The sequence below is a fragment of the Eptatretus burgeri genome, chromosome 4 (assembly GCF_056783735.1).
Source record: "Eptatretus burgeri isolate ZD-2024b chromosome 4, Ebu_testis_v1, whole genome shotgun sequence".
Classification (NCBI taxonomy): Eukaryota; Metazoa; Chordata; class Myxini; order Myxiniformes; family Myxinidae; genus Eptatretus; species Eptatretus burgeri.
The window spans coordinates 102210172-102225332 of NC_140964.1; the positions used below are offsets into that span (position 1 = coordinate 102210172).

Sequence of the window (15161 nt, forward strand, 5' to 3'; positions counted from 1 at the left end):
AGCCCAGTAGGGGCTCAAACTCAGGATCCTAAGATCTTAAGCCAGCCACCTTAACCATTAAGCCAACACCAGGTTTAACAATGTAGAGCGCAGCTTAAAATTATCAGTGTGCCTGCACACCCATCGCTCACAAAAGGACGCCTCGGGAGCGTTGTGCATAAGACGCCCACTGTCTTGATTGCCAGCCTTAGCCAGTCAGCTTTCATAACTATCAAAAAGCATAACTGCCCGCTGGGATGCTATCTGAACATAAGTCGTTTAAACTTGAAATAAATAGTATATGTGTGCTGTGACATGTGCACTGGCTGTGTTGTCTGTTGCTTGTCTATTTCGTTTTCAACCAATTATGATGTCATGCATTTATTGGTGGTGAATCTCAGGATTCAAACCCATGGCCTCTGTCACACACCACATAAGAATTCAGACATCTGCATTTCCAAACTGTACTTAAAAGTGCTAATGGCTGTTTATTTGTCAGAATGGACATCAAATGCTGTATGAAGCCATTTAAAAACAGACAAATGAATCGAACTGCCCCATTGGATGCTCGCCATTAATGGAGTATAATTGCGTTGCTCTATAGTGGTTACAGCAAAATATGCTCCATCCATGGAGACATCTTCGAGTTGGGAGAGGATAAAAGCACAAAAACTACTAAGGAAAGATATCGTAATGGTGTGTACAGACAGGGAGCAGGATGGCCAACTTGTGAAATAGGCATCATCAGGAGCAAGGAATGCTGGGGATGAGTTGCTTTGAGTTCTCTGTACCATTAATTGCCCACCACGCTCATCAATACATGATGCGAGGGGGAGTTTTTCAATACAATCGAGGTGGGACGCTGCCTGCTCCAAAAAAGAAACCAAGGTGTGGGCGGTGAGAATTCACTGGCACATTTCTCTGACTTTTATTACTTCTAGTTAAACAGTTGCTGTGTGATATGTCACTGGTATGTTGCGATTTTCTTAGCCTTTTCATCAAAAACATTGGATTTGATTGATTGATTTTGTGGCCACCTGATCTGTTTTGTTTAGTTGCTTTTCCTGACAGTGCTCTGAGCCACTAAGAAACCAGTTCATAGAATGTGCCCCAAATGCATACATACAGTAGGTCTTGTTGAGGTGCTTGGTGATCATCACTTGATTCGTGAATGGAAGACCTACCAAACCCACTAAACAGACATGCTGGCAATGTTTCGCATGACTCGTGATGATTGGCTGATCTAAACAAGCTGATTAACTGAAGAACTACAACCTGCTGCTGATGTATCCATCATCATAGCATGCTGCCAAGGAAGAAGAACCAGATGCAAAGGCATCGGGCAGTCATTGTCACACTAATAGACGATTGTAAACGTGCTTCAAAATGACACAATGATCAGATCAAGTTGATCTTTCTGATCCCATTCTATCCCTGGCTCAACATCATACTGTCCACAAATTAATGCATGCAGATGTAACATCCTTTCTGAAGGACATGTCCGAGAAAAGGGTGCCCCTTGCTGGCACAGTATCAGAGCCGCAACTTAATGGAATTCATGCCTAATAGCAGTGAGAGAATGATTGGTAACGCTCACCGAATGATTGGTAACACTCACCAAGCAAGATAAGTAGACAGGCAAGGCCAGCAGCCACAGCCTGTGTTTGTGCACTACCCAAAGGTGGCCGCAGAGCCTCAGGATGGCAAGCTGGGTGATCTGCCTCAGCACAGAGGCAAATTTGGATGGTCAGAGTGCTGGTGGAGCTGAGCGGTGGTACTCCACCATCACTCACAGTCAGGGGTAACAAAACTAGGCTCCCAGGCCCATCAGCAGCCCTTTTCCATTGACGCAGCCCTCCAGCTCTCACAAGCAAACTGGCATGGTTGTCTGTAGTGTTAGAGATAAGGATCAAATCATAAATCATAGTTAGAATGCAGGTGGAGTTTATCTATTTTGCAAATGCATATTTGATAAGGCCTTGTTACAAATTGAGTCTGATGGTTACATCATCATTTAAGTATGGCTATGCCACTGGTGCATCATTCATGACTCTCCCTTCGATAAAGCTCCTGTGGATAAAGACATGGTCCTGTATACAGATTTTAAGCTCATGACAGGCACACAATGTCCTAATATTTTTGAAAGGTAGAAGTGGGAGTGAGGGCTATGATAAAAAAAAAAAGAGGCTAAAATGTGCCTTGCTTTGAAAAAAGAGGCATCTTGATTACTCTATTGTATGTAGCTCGACACGTTATGGTGATAAATATGAATGTGGTATCTCGTCATAGTTGTGATTAATAGTTAGATTGAGCAAACACTAGAATCAAACTCACCACCACTGTTAACGAGAGTGAAGTTTGGATTATCTTTGAGCAGGGAAAACTGGAATCTTTGTCCTTCAGAAAGCTCATCGACATCCAATGCACTGATGGTCTGGATTACCTATGTGGGTTTGGCAGATGAGGATAACACACAATTAAGAAAAAGGTGGGAGAAAGGCAGATGCAACATTCAATCAAAGTGCTCAGTTGATTACAGTCAAGGAGAAATGAACAGAGAATCTTCATTATACATCAAGAACCATCACCCGAAAAGATCACATACAACAGCCACTGGGAGTTTCCACAGAAACCCACAATGAGTCGTCTGAAACCAAATATAGGGTTAACAGTACATCTTGCCTCATTTGTTTATTATTCAGAACCTTCTGTCCCCATCCCTTGTGCTCCCTCATTTTGCTCCTCACCTGCCCAGCTGGCATGCCCTCACATACGGTGAGTTCAGTAGTCGTAGTCAGAATTGGTGGATTGTCATTAACATCTAACACGTGCATAAACACTGGAACAGTAGTCTTGATCTCTTTAAGTCCCTCCTCAGTTGCCACCATGCTAATGTTGTGCCAGGCTTGGGTCTCCCGGTCCAATGGACGGGCAGCCACAACAACACCTGACACTGGATCGACATCGAAGTACCTCTCTGGGTCAGTGTTCCGATCAATGTGAAACCTAAAGGGTCCGGTAAATGCAGTTTAGTCCAGTGAGAATACGACAGGTTATAAGGAGCCATCAATTTATTACCTGTGCACGGGAGGAAAGTTGGGTAGGGGGTGGGGTGGGGGACTTGAATTGAGAAACTTTAAACTGATAAAAAGGAAGAGAAGGGAGGCTGATGGAGACGAAAGGAGTGTATGGGGTGGAACGTGGGAATAATCGGTTGAGAAGAGAAACAGGTTTAAGAAGAGGAGAAGAGTAAATGTATGGAACAAGTGAATAGGTGGGGGAAAGGGGAGGGGGAGGAAGGTCAAAGTATGGGGGAAGATGTGTTAAAAAATTCTGCTCATTTGTTTACATAGGAGATAGAAAACCCCTTATCCTTATTTTTAAATGTCAACAAAATACAGGATCATTCCTAAAATTGTCATCTGTAGAGTGAAATGGAGATAGACTTGGCCAAAGCTTCCCCTGGCTAAACCCACAAGAATGTGGGAATAATTATGGCCATTACAGAAGAAGAAGAAGAAGAAGAAGAAGAAGAAGAAGAAGAAGAAGAAGAAGAAGAAGAAGAAGAAGAAGAAGAAGAAGAAGAGAAAGAGGAGAGTGGAATGGAGTTGGAATATTATTTCAGGACACAGTTGGTAGGATGTTTTACCATCTTACGCATGTAAAAAAAAAAAAAAAGACGAAACACAATCGCAAATAGACAACATCATACAATAATCATCACAACCACCGCTATTATTGCAATTAATTCAACAAACAGCATTACAAGGCATTGACATCATATAGAGCAGGGGTTCCCAACCTGTGGTACATTTGGACTTTCTCGGCGGTACGCGGCGTAGTACACGGCAGCGTGCTTTTTTTTTTTAACACAGTTTTTATTTTACTTCTCTCTCATGCAGCTTGTGCACAGTAATTAAACTTATATCGAAAGCGGCTGTACACTGACAGCTGTTTGTTATCGGCCATTGTGCACAAGTCTTATTATTCGTTTTGTCTCTCCACGCCACACTGTCATCATTGCTTATTGCCCGGCTTATTGTTACCGTTATCGTTCACCAGCATCATGTCAATGCGAAAATATTCGGAGAGTTATCTCAAGTTAGGCTTCACTTCCATCCAAAAAGGTGAATTAGAAGCTCCACAGCGTGTGATTTGTGGAAAAGTTCTCGGCAATCAATCTATGAAGCCAAGTCTATTGAAGCGCCATTTTGATTCTGTTCATCCTGAACACAGCGACAAGGACCATGATTTTTTCGTCGGAAGGAAAATGCCATGAAAAGAGCACGCTTCGACGGCAGTGGCAGTTTTCAACAGCAGTCCACGGCAGCCGTAAAGGCATCCTCCTACTTGGTTGCACTGCGAATTGCAGAACAGAAAAAAACCTCACACCGTCGGTGAAAGCCTCATCCTTCCCGCCACAAAGGATATCGTACGTCTCACGCTGGGAGAACAAAGCGCCAAGAAGCTCAATTCTCTTTCGTTGTCAAACAACACAGTTCAGAGGCGCATCGAAGAAATGTCAACCAATATTCGTGACCAGGTGGTGGCAGAAATCAAGGCATCTCCATGCGGATTTTCTATGCAATTGGATGAGTCAACTGACGTGGCAAATTGTGCCCAACTGTTAGCGTTCGTTCGGTATGTGCATAAAGCAGAGTTCAAGGATGAAATACTATTTTGCCGCCCGCTTTAAACCACAACGAAAGCAAAGGACATTTTCGAAGAGGAGTCTTCCGTCTTTGATCAAGTTGGGCTGTCATGGGTTGATCTGAAAGGCTGTACTACAAATGGTGCTCCAGCTATGTTTGGGGTGCAGATCAGGTTTCCAAACGCTTGTGAAGGCAGTTGCTCCTGAAGTGCGTGGCCTACACTGTACGATCCACCGCCACGCACTCGCAGCCAAGGTGCTCCCCAAGTCATTGACCGACGTTCTCTCAACCATGATCAAAATTGTGAACCATGTGAAATCCCAGGCTCTCAATTCGCGACTTTTCAAGAAACTTTGCGAGGAGTTTGACTCCGACCATAAAGTTCTCTTATTCCACACTGAGGTGAGATGGTTATCCCGTGGAAATATGGCGGAGCGCGTGTTTGAACAGCGAGCTGAGCTTCGTGAATTCTTCGAAAACGATGGAAAACCAAAGACTGTCGATTTCGTCGCTGCTTTGAACGACCCTGACTGGGCATTGCACCTGGCTTATTTGGTCGACATTTTCTCTCAGTTAAACACCCTGAACAAGTCTCTTCAGGGGACTGGCGCGACTATCATTGACTTCATAGACAAGGTCAAGGGATTTCAGGAAAAACTCCATCTGTGGAAGACGAACGTCGAAGCGGGAGTGGTGGTCATGTTTTCTTGCACGGCCGATATTCTTCAGAAGCGTGAAAAGAATCCCCCAAGGGAGTTCATACAACTGGTAAAAGATCACCTCGCTTATTTGGATGAGGAATTAAATTCCTATTTTCCGGATCTCAAGGAACTGGATCTGAAAATGATTCGCAACCCATTTCGCATGAATGCATTGGATTTGCCACCTGGAACAAGACTGCAGGAAAGCTTGATTGATCTCCAGAACGACTCCACAGCCCGAGATCAGTTTGACGAGATGAATCTTGCGGACTTCTGGTGTGGAATGTTGGGGTCTTACCCTAAGCTCGCTGCCCTGGCTGTTCATTCGCTCAAAGTATTCCCATCTACATGGCTGTGTGAAGCTGGGTTCTCGTCAGTCGTTATTCTAAAAACAAAACAAACATCCCTACTGGATGTTGAACATGATGTCCGGTGCACTTTATCCAAAACAAAGCCTGACATCGACCTGCTTGTGAGCAAGAAGCAGGCTCAACCATCCCATTGACTGGACATTTTACACAATCAAATAGGTACTTACTGTATCATTCTTTTGTTCAGATCAGATTGCTCAATGTCATAGTTGTTCATTGTTAGTGTTGTTTAACTCCCCATTGTCATATCTGTATCGCAAATAAACACTATTTTAGGTGAATTTTGGTACAGTGGTACTCGGTGGGACCATGAACATGTGAAATGGTACCCCAGTAAAAAAAGGTTGGGAACCCCTGATATAGAGCAAGATGGGTCAACATCCCCCTACCCCACCCTAATGTAGAAATCCATCATCATTTTGCTCAGTTGATTGAACATTTCTCATTTGAAAATGCTTACTATACTGTCAGCAAGACAGCCCTCTGCGGCAGATGTTCAGGATATGGAACGTATAGAATCAGGACCGAGTTGGTTATCCAGGGGGAAAGGGAGGAGGGGAAGGGGAAGGGAGAAATGGGAGGGAAGAGGGTAAGGGGGTAGAGGAGATCTTGCTCCACATTTCCCATCAAGTACATCTTGCCCTATCTTATTCTAATCATGGAGGGGTGAAAGGAGATTGGCTGTAGGGTTGTTTAAAAAAAAAAAAAAGAAGGAAGAGAGGGGAAGTGACAAAAGTAAAGTGAGGGGAGAATCAAGAGAAGATGTAAGGGAAGGGTGGAGGAAGGTGCAAGTGTTCCATTTTTATGAGCAGGTTACAAGCCGATGTACACTTATCACATTAAAAGTAGAAGCAATTTATTTGGTACCATACCTAACAGATCGGGCTTGAGTGTCTGGATCTTGTGCCACCACATTCCCTATGATTGTGTCCGCTGAGCTGTTTTCCAATATGGTGAATTGGTACATTGGTGCAGAAAACACAGGTGGCTCGTTTTCATCACCCACAAGGATAATGACCTCTGCTGTGTCTGCCTTAAGACCTCCAGGAGCTTCTGACTCTTTTCTTTCTTCAGGAAAAACTGAACTGCCCGTTCCAGCATTCCATTGTGGGATATAGAAACGAAGATCCGGTCGAGGATTTGTAGCATGGAGTAAGAGCCGGTATCTTGTCTTGTGCTCAAAATCCAATGGCTAAGAGAAAAAGTGAGACATTAATGTTTGTGTGTGTGTATAATATTTGCACAAGTGTACCAGGTGCACATTATAGAAAAAAAATATGTTCAGCTCTTTCTAACCACTCAATGATTGACTCACTCACTGACTGACTGATATTAATGTTCGATACCTTCCGGGTAACATAGAAAGCTGAAATTTTTCATGCTGAAGGACATTGAAGCCGATACACCAGGAAAAATCACAGTACCATTGGAAAACATCCGAAAATGAAAATATAAATGAATGAAAATAAATAAATGAAAAAATAAATGCAGGTGGGTGACCTGAGACAATGGGGAAGCACGGTTCGTTATTGCTTTCAATCTAAGTATACCCCCCCCCACCTGGACAATAACAAACGTAATAATAATTAATATTAATTTTCCTTTTTTTCCGACTCTTTAGTTGGATACTTTCTGGTCACAGAGCCGCATAACGCCATGCTGGTGGTTACGGATGAGGATTGGTCAAGCCTAGGATCGTTTCATAAAAGGAAATCGGAATTCAGATCAAAAGACTGAAAGTGATCACGTGTTCTTTAACATCATCAAGTGAGAGCAAGCAGACCAGACAGCCATGATATATCTTGGACATGATGGCCATTGCTGGAATTATTAGTAAGAAAATATATTTTAACAATTATACCATACTAGCTGAAGTGCCCGGCATTGACTGGGGAAATTCAATGCAATATGTACTTAAATATTTTCTGCATGCCGTATTAGGGAAAGTTGGCCTTATGGTTTTGAATGAATTACCAATCTTGGGCATTGCAAAATGCACTTGGACTTGTATTGAAATGCTTCACCTTCTAAGGGTGTCCAACATGCTGCCCTGGAGGCTGCTTGGCTTGTACATTGATCCTCAACCCAAACCTGTATTTGCTCTGAAGTCTCAGCTGACCAGGAGGCTGCTTATCATGCATGTTGATCCTCAACCAGAGCCTGTGTCTGCTTTGTAGTCTCAAGTGTCTTGTACACTGCCATTCTCTTTGCATCTAATTTGTTTTTTCTCATCAGGGGTCTTTTTTTGGTGGCATTTGGCAGTATTTATAATGCAAGTAAGGTAGGTTAAGATGTCTTAACTTAACGCCGCCCTTGGAAGATTACTCAAAGCCAAAATCAAAAATATCTTGGGAGTCCAGAGGCAGTTTGTTTTCAAGACCTGGGAATGCAAAATAAAATAAATAAAATAAATAAGTAAATAAATCGAGTTATTAACATCAGTAGTTGAGCCTATACAATTTTGTACACAACAGATGGAGAGGATTATAGGTGGGGGAGCATGAACACGGTGGTGTTATCACAAATCCAGAGATGCAATGCACTTCAAATGTCCTTTCCAGAACTATCTCGGTTAGTGAGAGTGAAGCCACCAGAAAGGCTCTGGTAGGCATCTTAACAGACGCTGATCTTTGTGATGTGGTAGATTAAAATAAAAAAGTAACAGAGGAATTGTACAGAGATGGGGAGGATTCGAGGTAGGGGAGAAATGAACCAAGGGAATACACAGTTTCCATCATTAGCTTGTATCTATACTAATAAAGGCAACATGTGTGTGCGTGCGTGCGTGTGTGTGCATGTGTGTGTGTGTCAGTGTGTGTGTCAGTGTGTGTGTCAGTGTGTGTGTCAGTGTGTGTTTCTCCTCCATAACTCCAAAACCATAAAACATAGCTGCATGAAACTTTGTATGCATATGAAGAAAACTCCAAGGAAGTGCAAAAGTTTAAATTGGGTGTTTGGGTTAAATAAAACACCACTTTTGAAGATAATTAACGGCCATATTTAATTATATCCTTCATCAGGTGATCCTCGGCCACCTCGCTCTCTGGGGTCTTAAGGCGTTTCCTGGGTATCCTCGCTGGGGTCTGAAGCCGCCATGTTTTTTGGCCTGCTCAACCATGTCTTCACCTGGAACAGGCCACAACGATTTCTTAACTATGAAGCTTTTTTTCCCCCACTTTCCTCACTCATATCGAATATCTGCTCATCATAGCAATGAATAGCTGTATACATTGCTTTTGTGAGTACTATACTTTTCAAATTATGAGGTTGGAGCGATTTCACACATTGTGTGATACGATTTTCCACAATCTACTCTCACGGACTAATTAAAGTGTATTGAAATATTATTTCGCCTTTGAGGACCGGATATCATCTGGATGAAATAAGTGTCAAAATCTGTTGTGAAATCTGATAATTTGAATAAATAACGAGTCTTCCAACTAAGCCGATATACCTATTTACTTTAAGCAAGTAAGGCTATGTTCCCTCCTTCATACGTACACAAGAAAATGTGAAATTTCCAAAGCATTAAACCTATCTTTTTCTACTGTTTGGCGAATTATATTGAATGAACAAAAATTTAGGAATGTGCAAAAATTAACGAGTTTCATTGAGCTGTATGATTTAATGCATTCACTGCGAGACCTGATGCACCCTGTCCCCCCAGAGGGACTGCCGATCCATAGTGTCTGCCTGATCTGTGTCTATATTTTTGGACGGTTCGCAAGGTGCTCCGCAGGGAAACAAAGCAAATCTGGTAAAAAAAACGGACACTTAAAAAAAAAAGTGTTAACGTTTGCGTGCACCCAGAACCGATGTACCACGTCGTGACACATGCACAGACGAGCAGGCAAAATGGTTTATTTCACAGGCGATTGAACTTTGCGATGTCTCCAGGGTTGTTCTGCATTACGCAGCAACTCGTTTGTGGATAGTCATTTTATTTCATTAATCCATTTTATTTCATGAACTGCTGTGTGTGCGGTGAAGATTGGCTTTAAATCTAAAAGGATTTTTTATGGTATGCAGCGATAGCCTGGCCAACCACAACTTATCAACCATTGAATTGGAGTGCTTGCATGAATGCTTAAGCCACTTACCAAGCACCCATTGTCGAAAGCGGTACCGCGCAATGTCCTTCTGAGCGAATTGTTAATTCACTGTGGATGCTTTTGCCATGCTACATCATTTAGAGCGAGTGGTTCCTGCTCTGTCACCGTGAGCGAGTGGTTCGTGCTCTGTCACGCCGATCGAGTGGTTCATTACACGTCACACTGAGGGAGTGGTTTGTGCCCCGTCACCCTAAGTGAGTGGTTTGTGTTCCGTCACCCTGAGCGAGTGGTTCGTGCCCCATCACCCTAAGTGAGTGGTTTGTGTTCTGTCACCTTGAGTGAGTGGTTCATGCTCTGTCACCCTGAGCCAGTGGTTCGCACTATGTCACACTGAGCCAGAGGGACTCGCTTCATCACTCTGAGCCAGTGGTTCGCGCTCCCTCACCCTGAGCCAGTGGTTCGTGCCCCATCACCCTCAGCCAGTGGTTCATGCTTCGTCACCCTAATGGAGTGGTTCATGCTCCGTCGCCCTCAGCCAGTGGTTCATGCTTCGTCACCGTGATCGAGTGGTTCATGCTCTGTCACCCTGAGCCAGTGGTTCATGCTCCCTCACCCTGAGCCAGTGGTTCGTGCTCCCTCACCCTGAGCCAGTCGTTCGTGCTCCCTCACCCTGAGCCAGTGTTTCGCACTCCCTCACCCTGAGCCAGTGGTTCGTGCCCCATCACCCTCAGCCAGTGGTTCATGCTTCGTCACCCTAATGGATGGTTCATGCTCCGTCGCCCTCAGCCAGTGGTTCATGCTTCGTCACCCTGATCGAGTGGTTCATGCTCTGTCACCCTGAGCCAGTGGTTCGTGCTCCCTCACCCTGAGCCAGTGGTTCGTGCTCCCTCACCCTGAGCCAGTCGTTCGTGCTCCCTCACCCTGAGCCAGTGTTTCGCACTCCCTCACCCTGAGCCAGTGGTTCGTGCCCCATCACCCTCAGCCAGTGGTTCATGCTTCGTCACCCTAATGGAGTGGTTCATGCTCCGTCGCCCTCAGCCAGTGGTTCATGCTTTGTCACCCTGATCGAGTGGTTCATGCTCTGTCACCCTGAGCCAGTGGTTCGCGCTCCCTCACCCTGAGCCAGTGGTTCGTGCTCCCTCACTCTGAGCCAGTGGTTCGTGCTTCGTCACCCTAATTGAGTGGTTCATGCTTCTTCACCCTGAGCCAATCGTTCGTGCCCCATCACCCTCAGCCAGTGGTTCATGCTCCGTCACCCTGAGCCAGTGGTTCGTGCTCCCTCACCCTGAGCCAGTCGTTCGTGCTCCCACACCCTCAGCCAGTGGTTCATGCTTCGTCACCCTAACTGAGTGGTTCATGCTTCATCACCCTGAGCCAGTGGTTCGTGCTCCATCACCCTCAGCCAATGGTTCATGCTTTGTCACCCTAATTGAGTGGTCCATGCTGGGTCACCTGAATGAGTGGTTCGTGCTCCATCATCCTGAGCGAGTGGTTCGTGCTCCATCATTTCTGAGAAAGTTTTTGTAAAATAACACCCAATTTTCGAGCCGTTTGCCATATTCATGTGTTTTCTAAATTACTGAGCCAATTTTTTTTTGCACTCGTCACACACAGCTGTTTAAAAAGAATAATGTTTGTGAACATATCCCTGAAACATCTATGTAAATGCAACGTTGCTTTCGGTCAAAACTACTCAAGGTTTCTGGGTTGTATGCAGTATGCACTGTTGTTGGTCATCACACTGACTCCAGTCTGCCAATTCCTGAAAAATTTCCGATATCGGCCAAGCACGTGTGTGTGTGCGTGTGTGTGCGTGTGTGCGTGTGTGTGTGTGTGTGTTGTTCATGAAGAATAACATTCTCTCTGCAAACTCCCCTACCCCATCTATCTCAATCTCTCTCTCTCTCTCTCTCTCTCTCTCTCTCTCTCTCTCTCTCTCTCTCTCTCTCTCTCTCTCTCTCTCTCTCTCTCTCTCTCTCTCTCTCTGTCTGTCTCTCTGTCTCTCTGTCTCTCTGTCTGCCTCTTTCAACCTTGCTTGACTCCCTCCCAATAGAGTGCAGCACCCTCCTCTCTCACCCTCCCCTCTACTCTCTCTCTTTTTATGGACATATTCAGACAGTGGTTATGTTTGGATGGTGTTTGTCTCCAGATGCATCCGGGCAGTGTTTGTCTCCAGAAAGCTTGGCTCCAGACAGCTTGGCTCCGGATGCATCTTAGCGGTATTTATGTCTCCATGGGAGTTAATTTCCAGATGGGAGTTTGTCTCTGGACTGTGTTTATATTATGACCAGTAGAAAATGTATTTCAGACATTATTTTGTTTCCATCTTCACTCTTATTCTATGCAGAATAATTTTGATGAAACTGTATGAATCGTAATTAATGCTCCACCACACGTCTGCCTTCTCTTGTTCTCACCTCACACTGTCTTCCCTTCCCTCACCCTTCTCACTCCCGCTCCCTCCTCTCTCCCTCCCCCTCCACATCTTCACTCTCCCCACTCTCTCTCCCCCACCCCTCTCTTTTTCTCCCTCCGCCCTTTAGTATCCCTGTCAGTGAATTGACGGGTGGTATTTGCTGGTGCATAATATGACCTCAACATATGATCTTCAAAATACATATTACTTGATCATGGCAGTGGTTAAGCAAAACACTTGCTCAAGGCCTGAACACGGAGGTGTTATAATAAACCTGTGTATAAGCAATCTTTTTTAACAATAGGAGCACGTGTAAACACAATAACTATTAAATTTGTATTGTTGAAAAATCACGACACACAAGGTGTTCCAAAATGACCTGGACAACTTTGGTTGTTAATATATTTAGTACCAAAAATGATACAATGATACCCTTTGGTTCATATGAAAAAGAAACTCGTCTAGTTTTCTATGTTTTCAGGTCAGGTGGTTAAATATAAATGAAAATGGCAACTCCACAGGAGAAAGCTCAGTACATCGAATTGTTCATCGAGAAGAGATCCGACACACAAGTTCAGCGTAATTTCCGGACTAGGTATGGAAGAAATCCACCATCGTGGACTCGTATCAGAGAGTGATACAGGAGGTTTAAGGAGACTGGAAGTTGTCAGAAATAGGAAAGTACCGGTCGACCAAGCACAAGTGCAGCAGATGTTGAACGAGTGCATGAATCATTTCAATAAAGTCCCAGAAAATCAATTTGACACGTATCCAGAGAACTGTGACTACCAACCATCACTGCACAGAAGATTTTACATAAAAGACTGAAGCTTTTGCTTTTAATGTGCAGATTCTGCAGGAACTCAAACTAAATGATGGACCCAAATGCAAGGCGTTTGTCATAGAAATGCTCAGTCGCCGAGAGGATGACAAAGATTACCTGAAAAAGGTCATGTTCACAAACCAATCATGTTTTCATGTATCGGGGAAGGTCAATTGGCACAATGTGAGGATTTGGGGCTCTGAAAACCCCCACGAGGTCATTGAACACATGCCACAGTCCAAAGGTCAATGTGTGGTGTGGCTTTCTCCATGACCGTTTTTCTTTGTGCAGAATACAGTGACCTCAACAATTTACATGAATTTGTTGGAAGTATTCTCCTTCCAACAGATTGAAGACCTGCAACCTGATATTTTTTAACAGGACGGCACCCTCCCACCCCCCTCCTCATTGGGCCTTAGTCGTTCGAGCCATCTTGAATGAAAAAGTCGCTGGATTGGCCGAGACGGACCAACCACCTGGTGCCCACGATAACCAGACATCCTTCCCCCTTGATTTTTTTTCTGCGGGGATTTGTCAAAGATGTTGTCGACAACACTGAGGTGGCAAACCTGTCAGATCTTTGTTCTCGGATCACAGCTGCATGAGCACTGGTGGACGCAAACATGGTGAGCCGAACATGGCAAGAACTCGTGTACCACGTCAATGTCCTGCGCACGACAAATAGAGCTCACAATGAAGGTGCTGATGGTATGTACAAAACGTTATGTATTTCTATACCATATGAACCAAAGGGTATTACTGTATCATTTGTGGTAGTAAATATATTAACAACCAAAGTTGTCTGGGTCTTTTTGGAACACCCTGTACAACCTCAACATAAGATCTTCACAAGACATACTCGATCGCTCTTGGGGAGAAAAAACCCAGGCAGTGTATTAGCACAAGACCTGATTGAAGTGTGAAGGCCAATTATCTGATTTTATCTGGGGTCAACTATTTTTATCCAACAGTAGCCCCCGACCTTCCTCTGGATGAAAGAGGAGGCCATGCAAAGTGCATAACCGAATGCATACGTGAACAAACACCTTAACAAACTTTCTTCTTTATTGGGATTCGCTAGATATCTGTTATTCTCGGGTTTTCCGTGTGTGTGTGTGTGTGTGTGTGTGTGTGTGTGTGTGTGTGTGTGTGTGTGTGTGTGTGTGTGTCTGCAACGCGAGACTCCACAGTACAAACCAGCAAACCGATTTTGATGAAACTTGGTGAACAGGTGCTATATGGGCTGGGAGTGTGCGCGTTTGAGTTTCATTGCTAAGGGCCCTGTCACACCTTGACGTTTTAGCCAGCGTATGGCAATGTATCAAAATGTATGTAAAACGCTGGCGTACGCTGAACTATTGATGGTTTCTTTTCAGTTTTGGTCATATTCATAACGAGTTGGACGTATGCATAACGTATTAGTAATGTACACAGAACGTTTCGATAACTTATAGATAACTTATACCAATGAATGCTTAGCGTGTTGTCGGCATTCACAACCTATGCCCAATGGTAGTCTAACTTATGCATAGTGCGGCAGCATATCGAGGACAATCACGTGGTGTAGCCTATTAATAGGCTGCCACTCAACGATTTAAAGGAGCTGTCACACCTTGACGATTTAGCCAGCGTATGCCGACGTATGAAAAATTGGTTTAAAATGCTGGCACACGTCGAATACGTTATGGGTAAGTTTTGTATACGTTAAGAGCACGTTGAAGCATGCTGAAGCACGCTGGCATATGTCGTAGTACGCCGAGCTCGTCGACAAATTTTAAGCATGCTCAAAATTTTTCGACGTATGCCAACGTATGACTCACACGTTCCGCATACGCTGGCCATAAGTTGTAGGCAGTTATGCGATCGTTGACACACGTCGACACACCTTACTTGTAAGTTACTCATAAGTCGAAACACGTCGAGGTAATGTCTAGCTTACCCGAAACTTATTTCTAACTTATGAGTAACGTGCTTTGAACCTATGAGTAATGTATCTCCAACGCATATTGACATATGTAGACATATTTGACGTCTTCCGGACGACCACAGAACTTATTGAACGTTTTTCTAACTTACAGCTACCGTATAATGGCGTATTGGCAGCGTTTATGGGAATTGGTATACAAAAATGGGGCTCACACAGGAGGAACCCGTCAGTGTTCCAGAC

At 44.2% G+C, this 15161-nt stretch overlaps 1 protein-coding gene across 1 annotated transcript in view; it reads right to left on the bottom strand.

Annotated features, from left to right (window-relative positions):
* Positions 1-15161, bottom strand: part of LOC147028783 (cadherin-7-like) — a 293221-nt gene that overhangs the window by 19267 nt on the left and 258793 nt on the right. The window contains exons 7-10 of the mRNA XM_085879499.1: positions 6576-6895; positions 2727-2985; positions 2314-2422; positions 1598-1867 (exon numbers count right to left, since the gene is read on the bottom strand). Coding sequence (XP_085735625.1) covers positions 1598-1867; positions 2314-2422; positions 2727-2985; positions 6576-6895 — 958 coding nt within the window. The remainder of the gene's footprint in view (positions 1-1597; positions 1868-2313; positions 2423-2726; positions 2986-6575; positions 6896-15161) is intronic.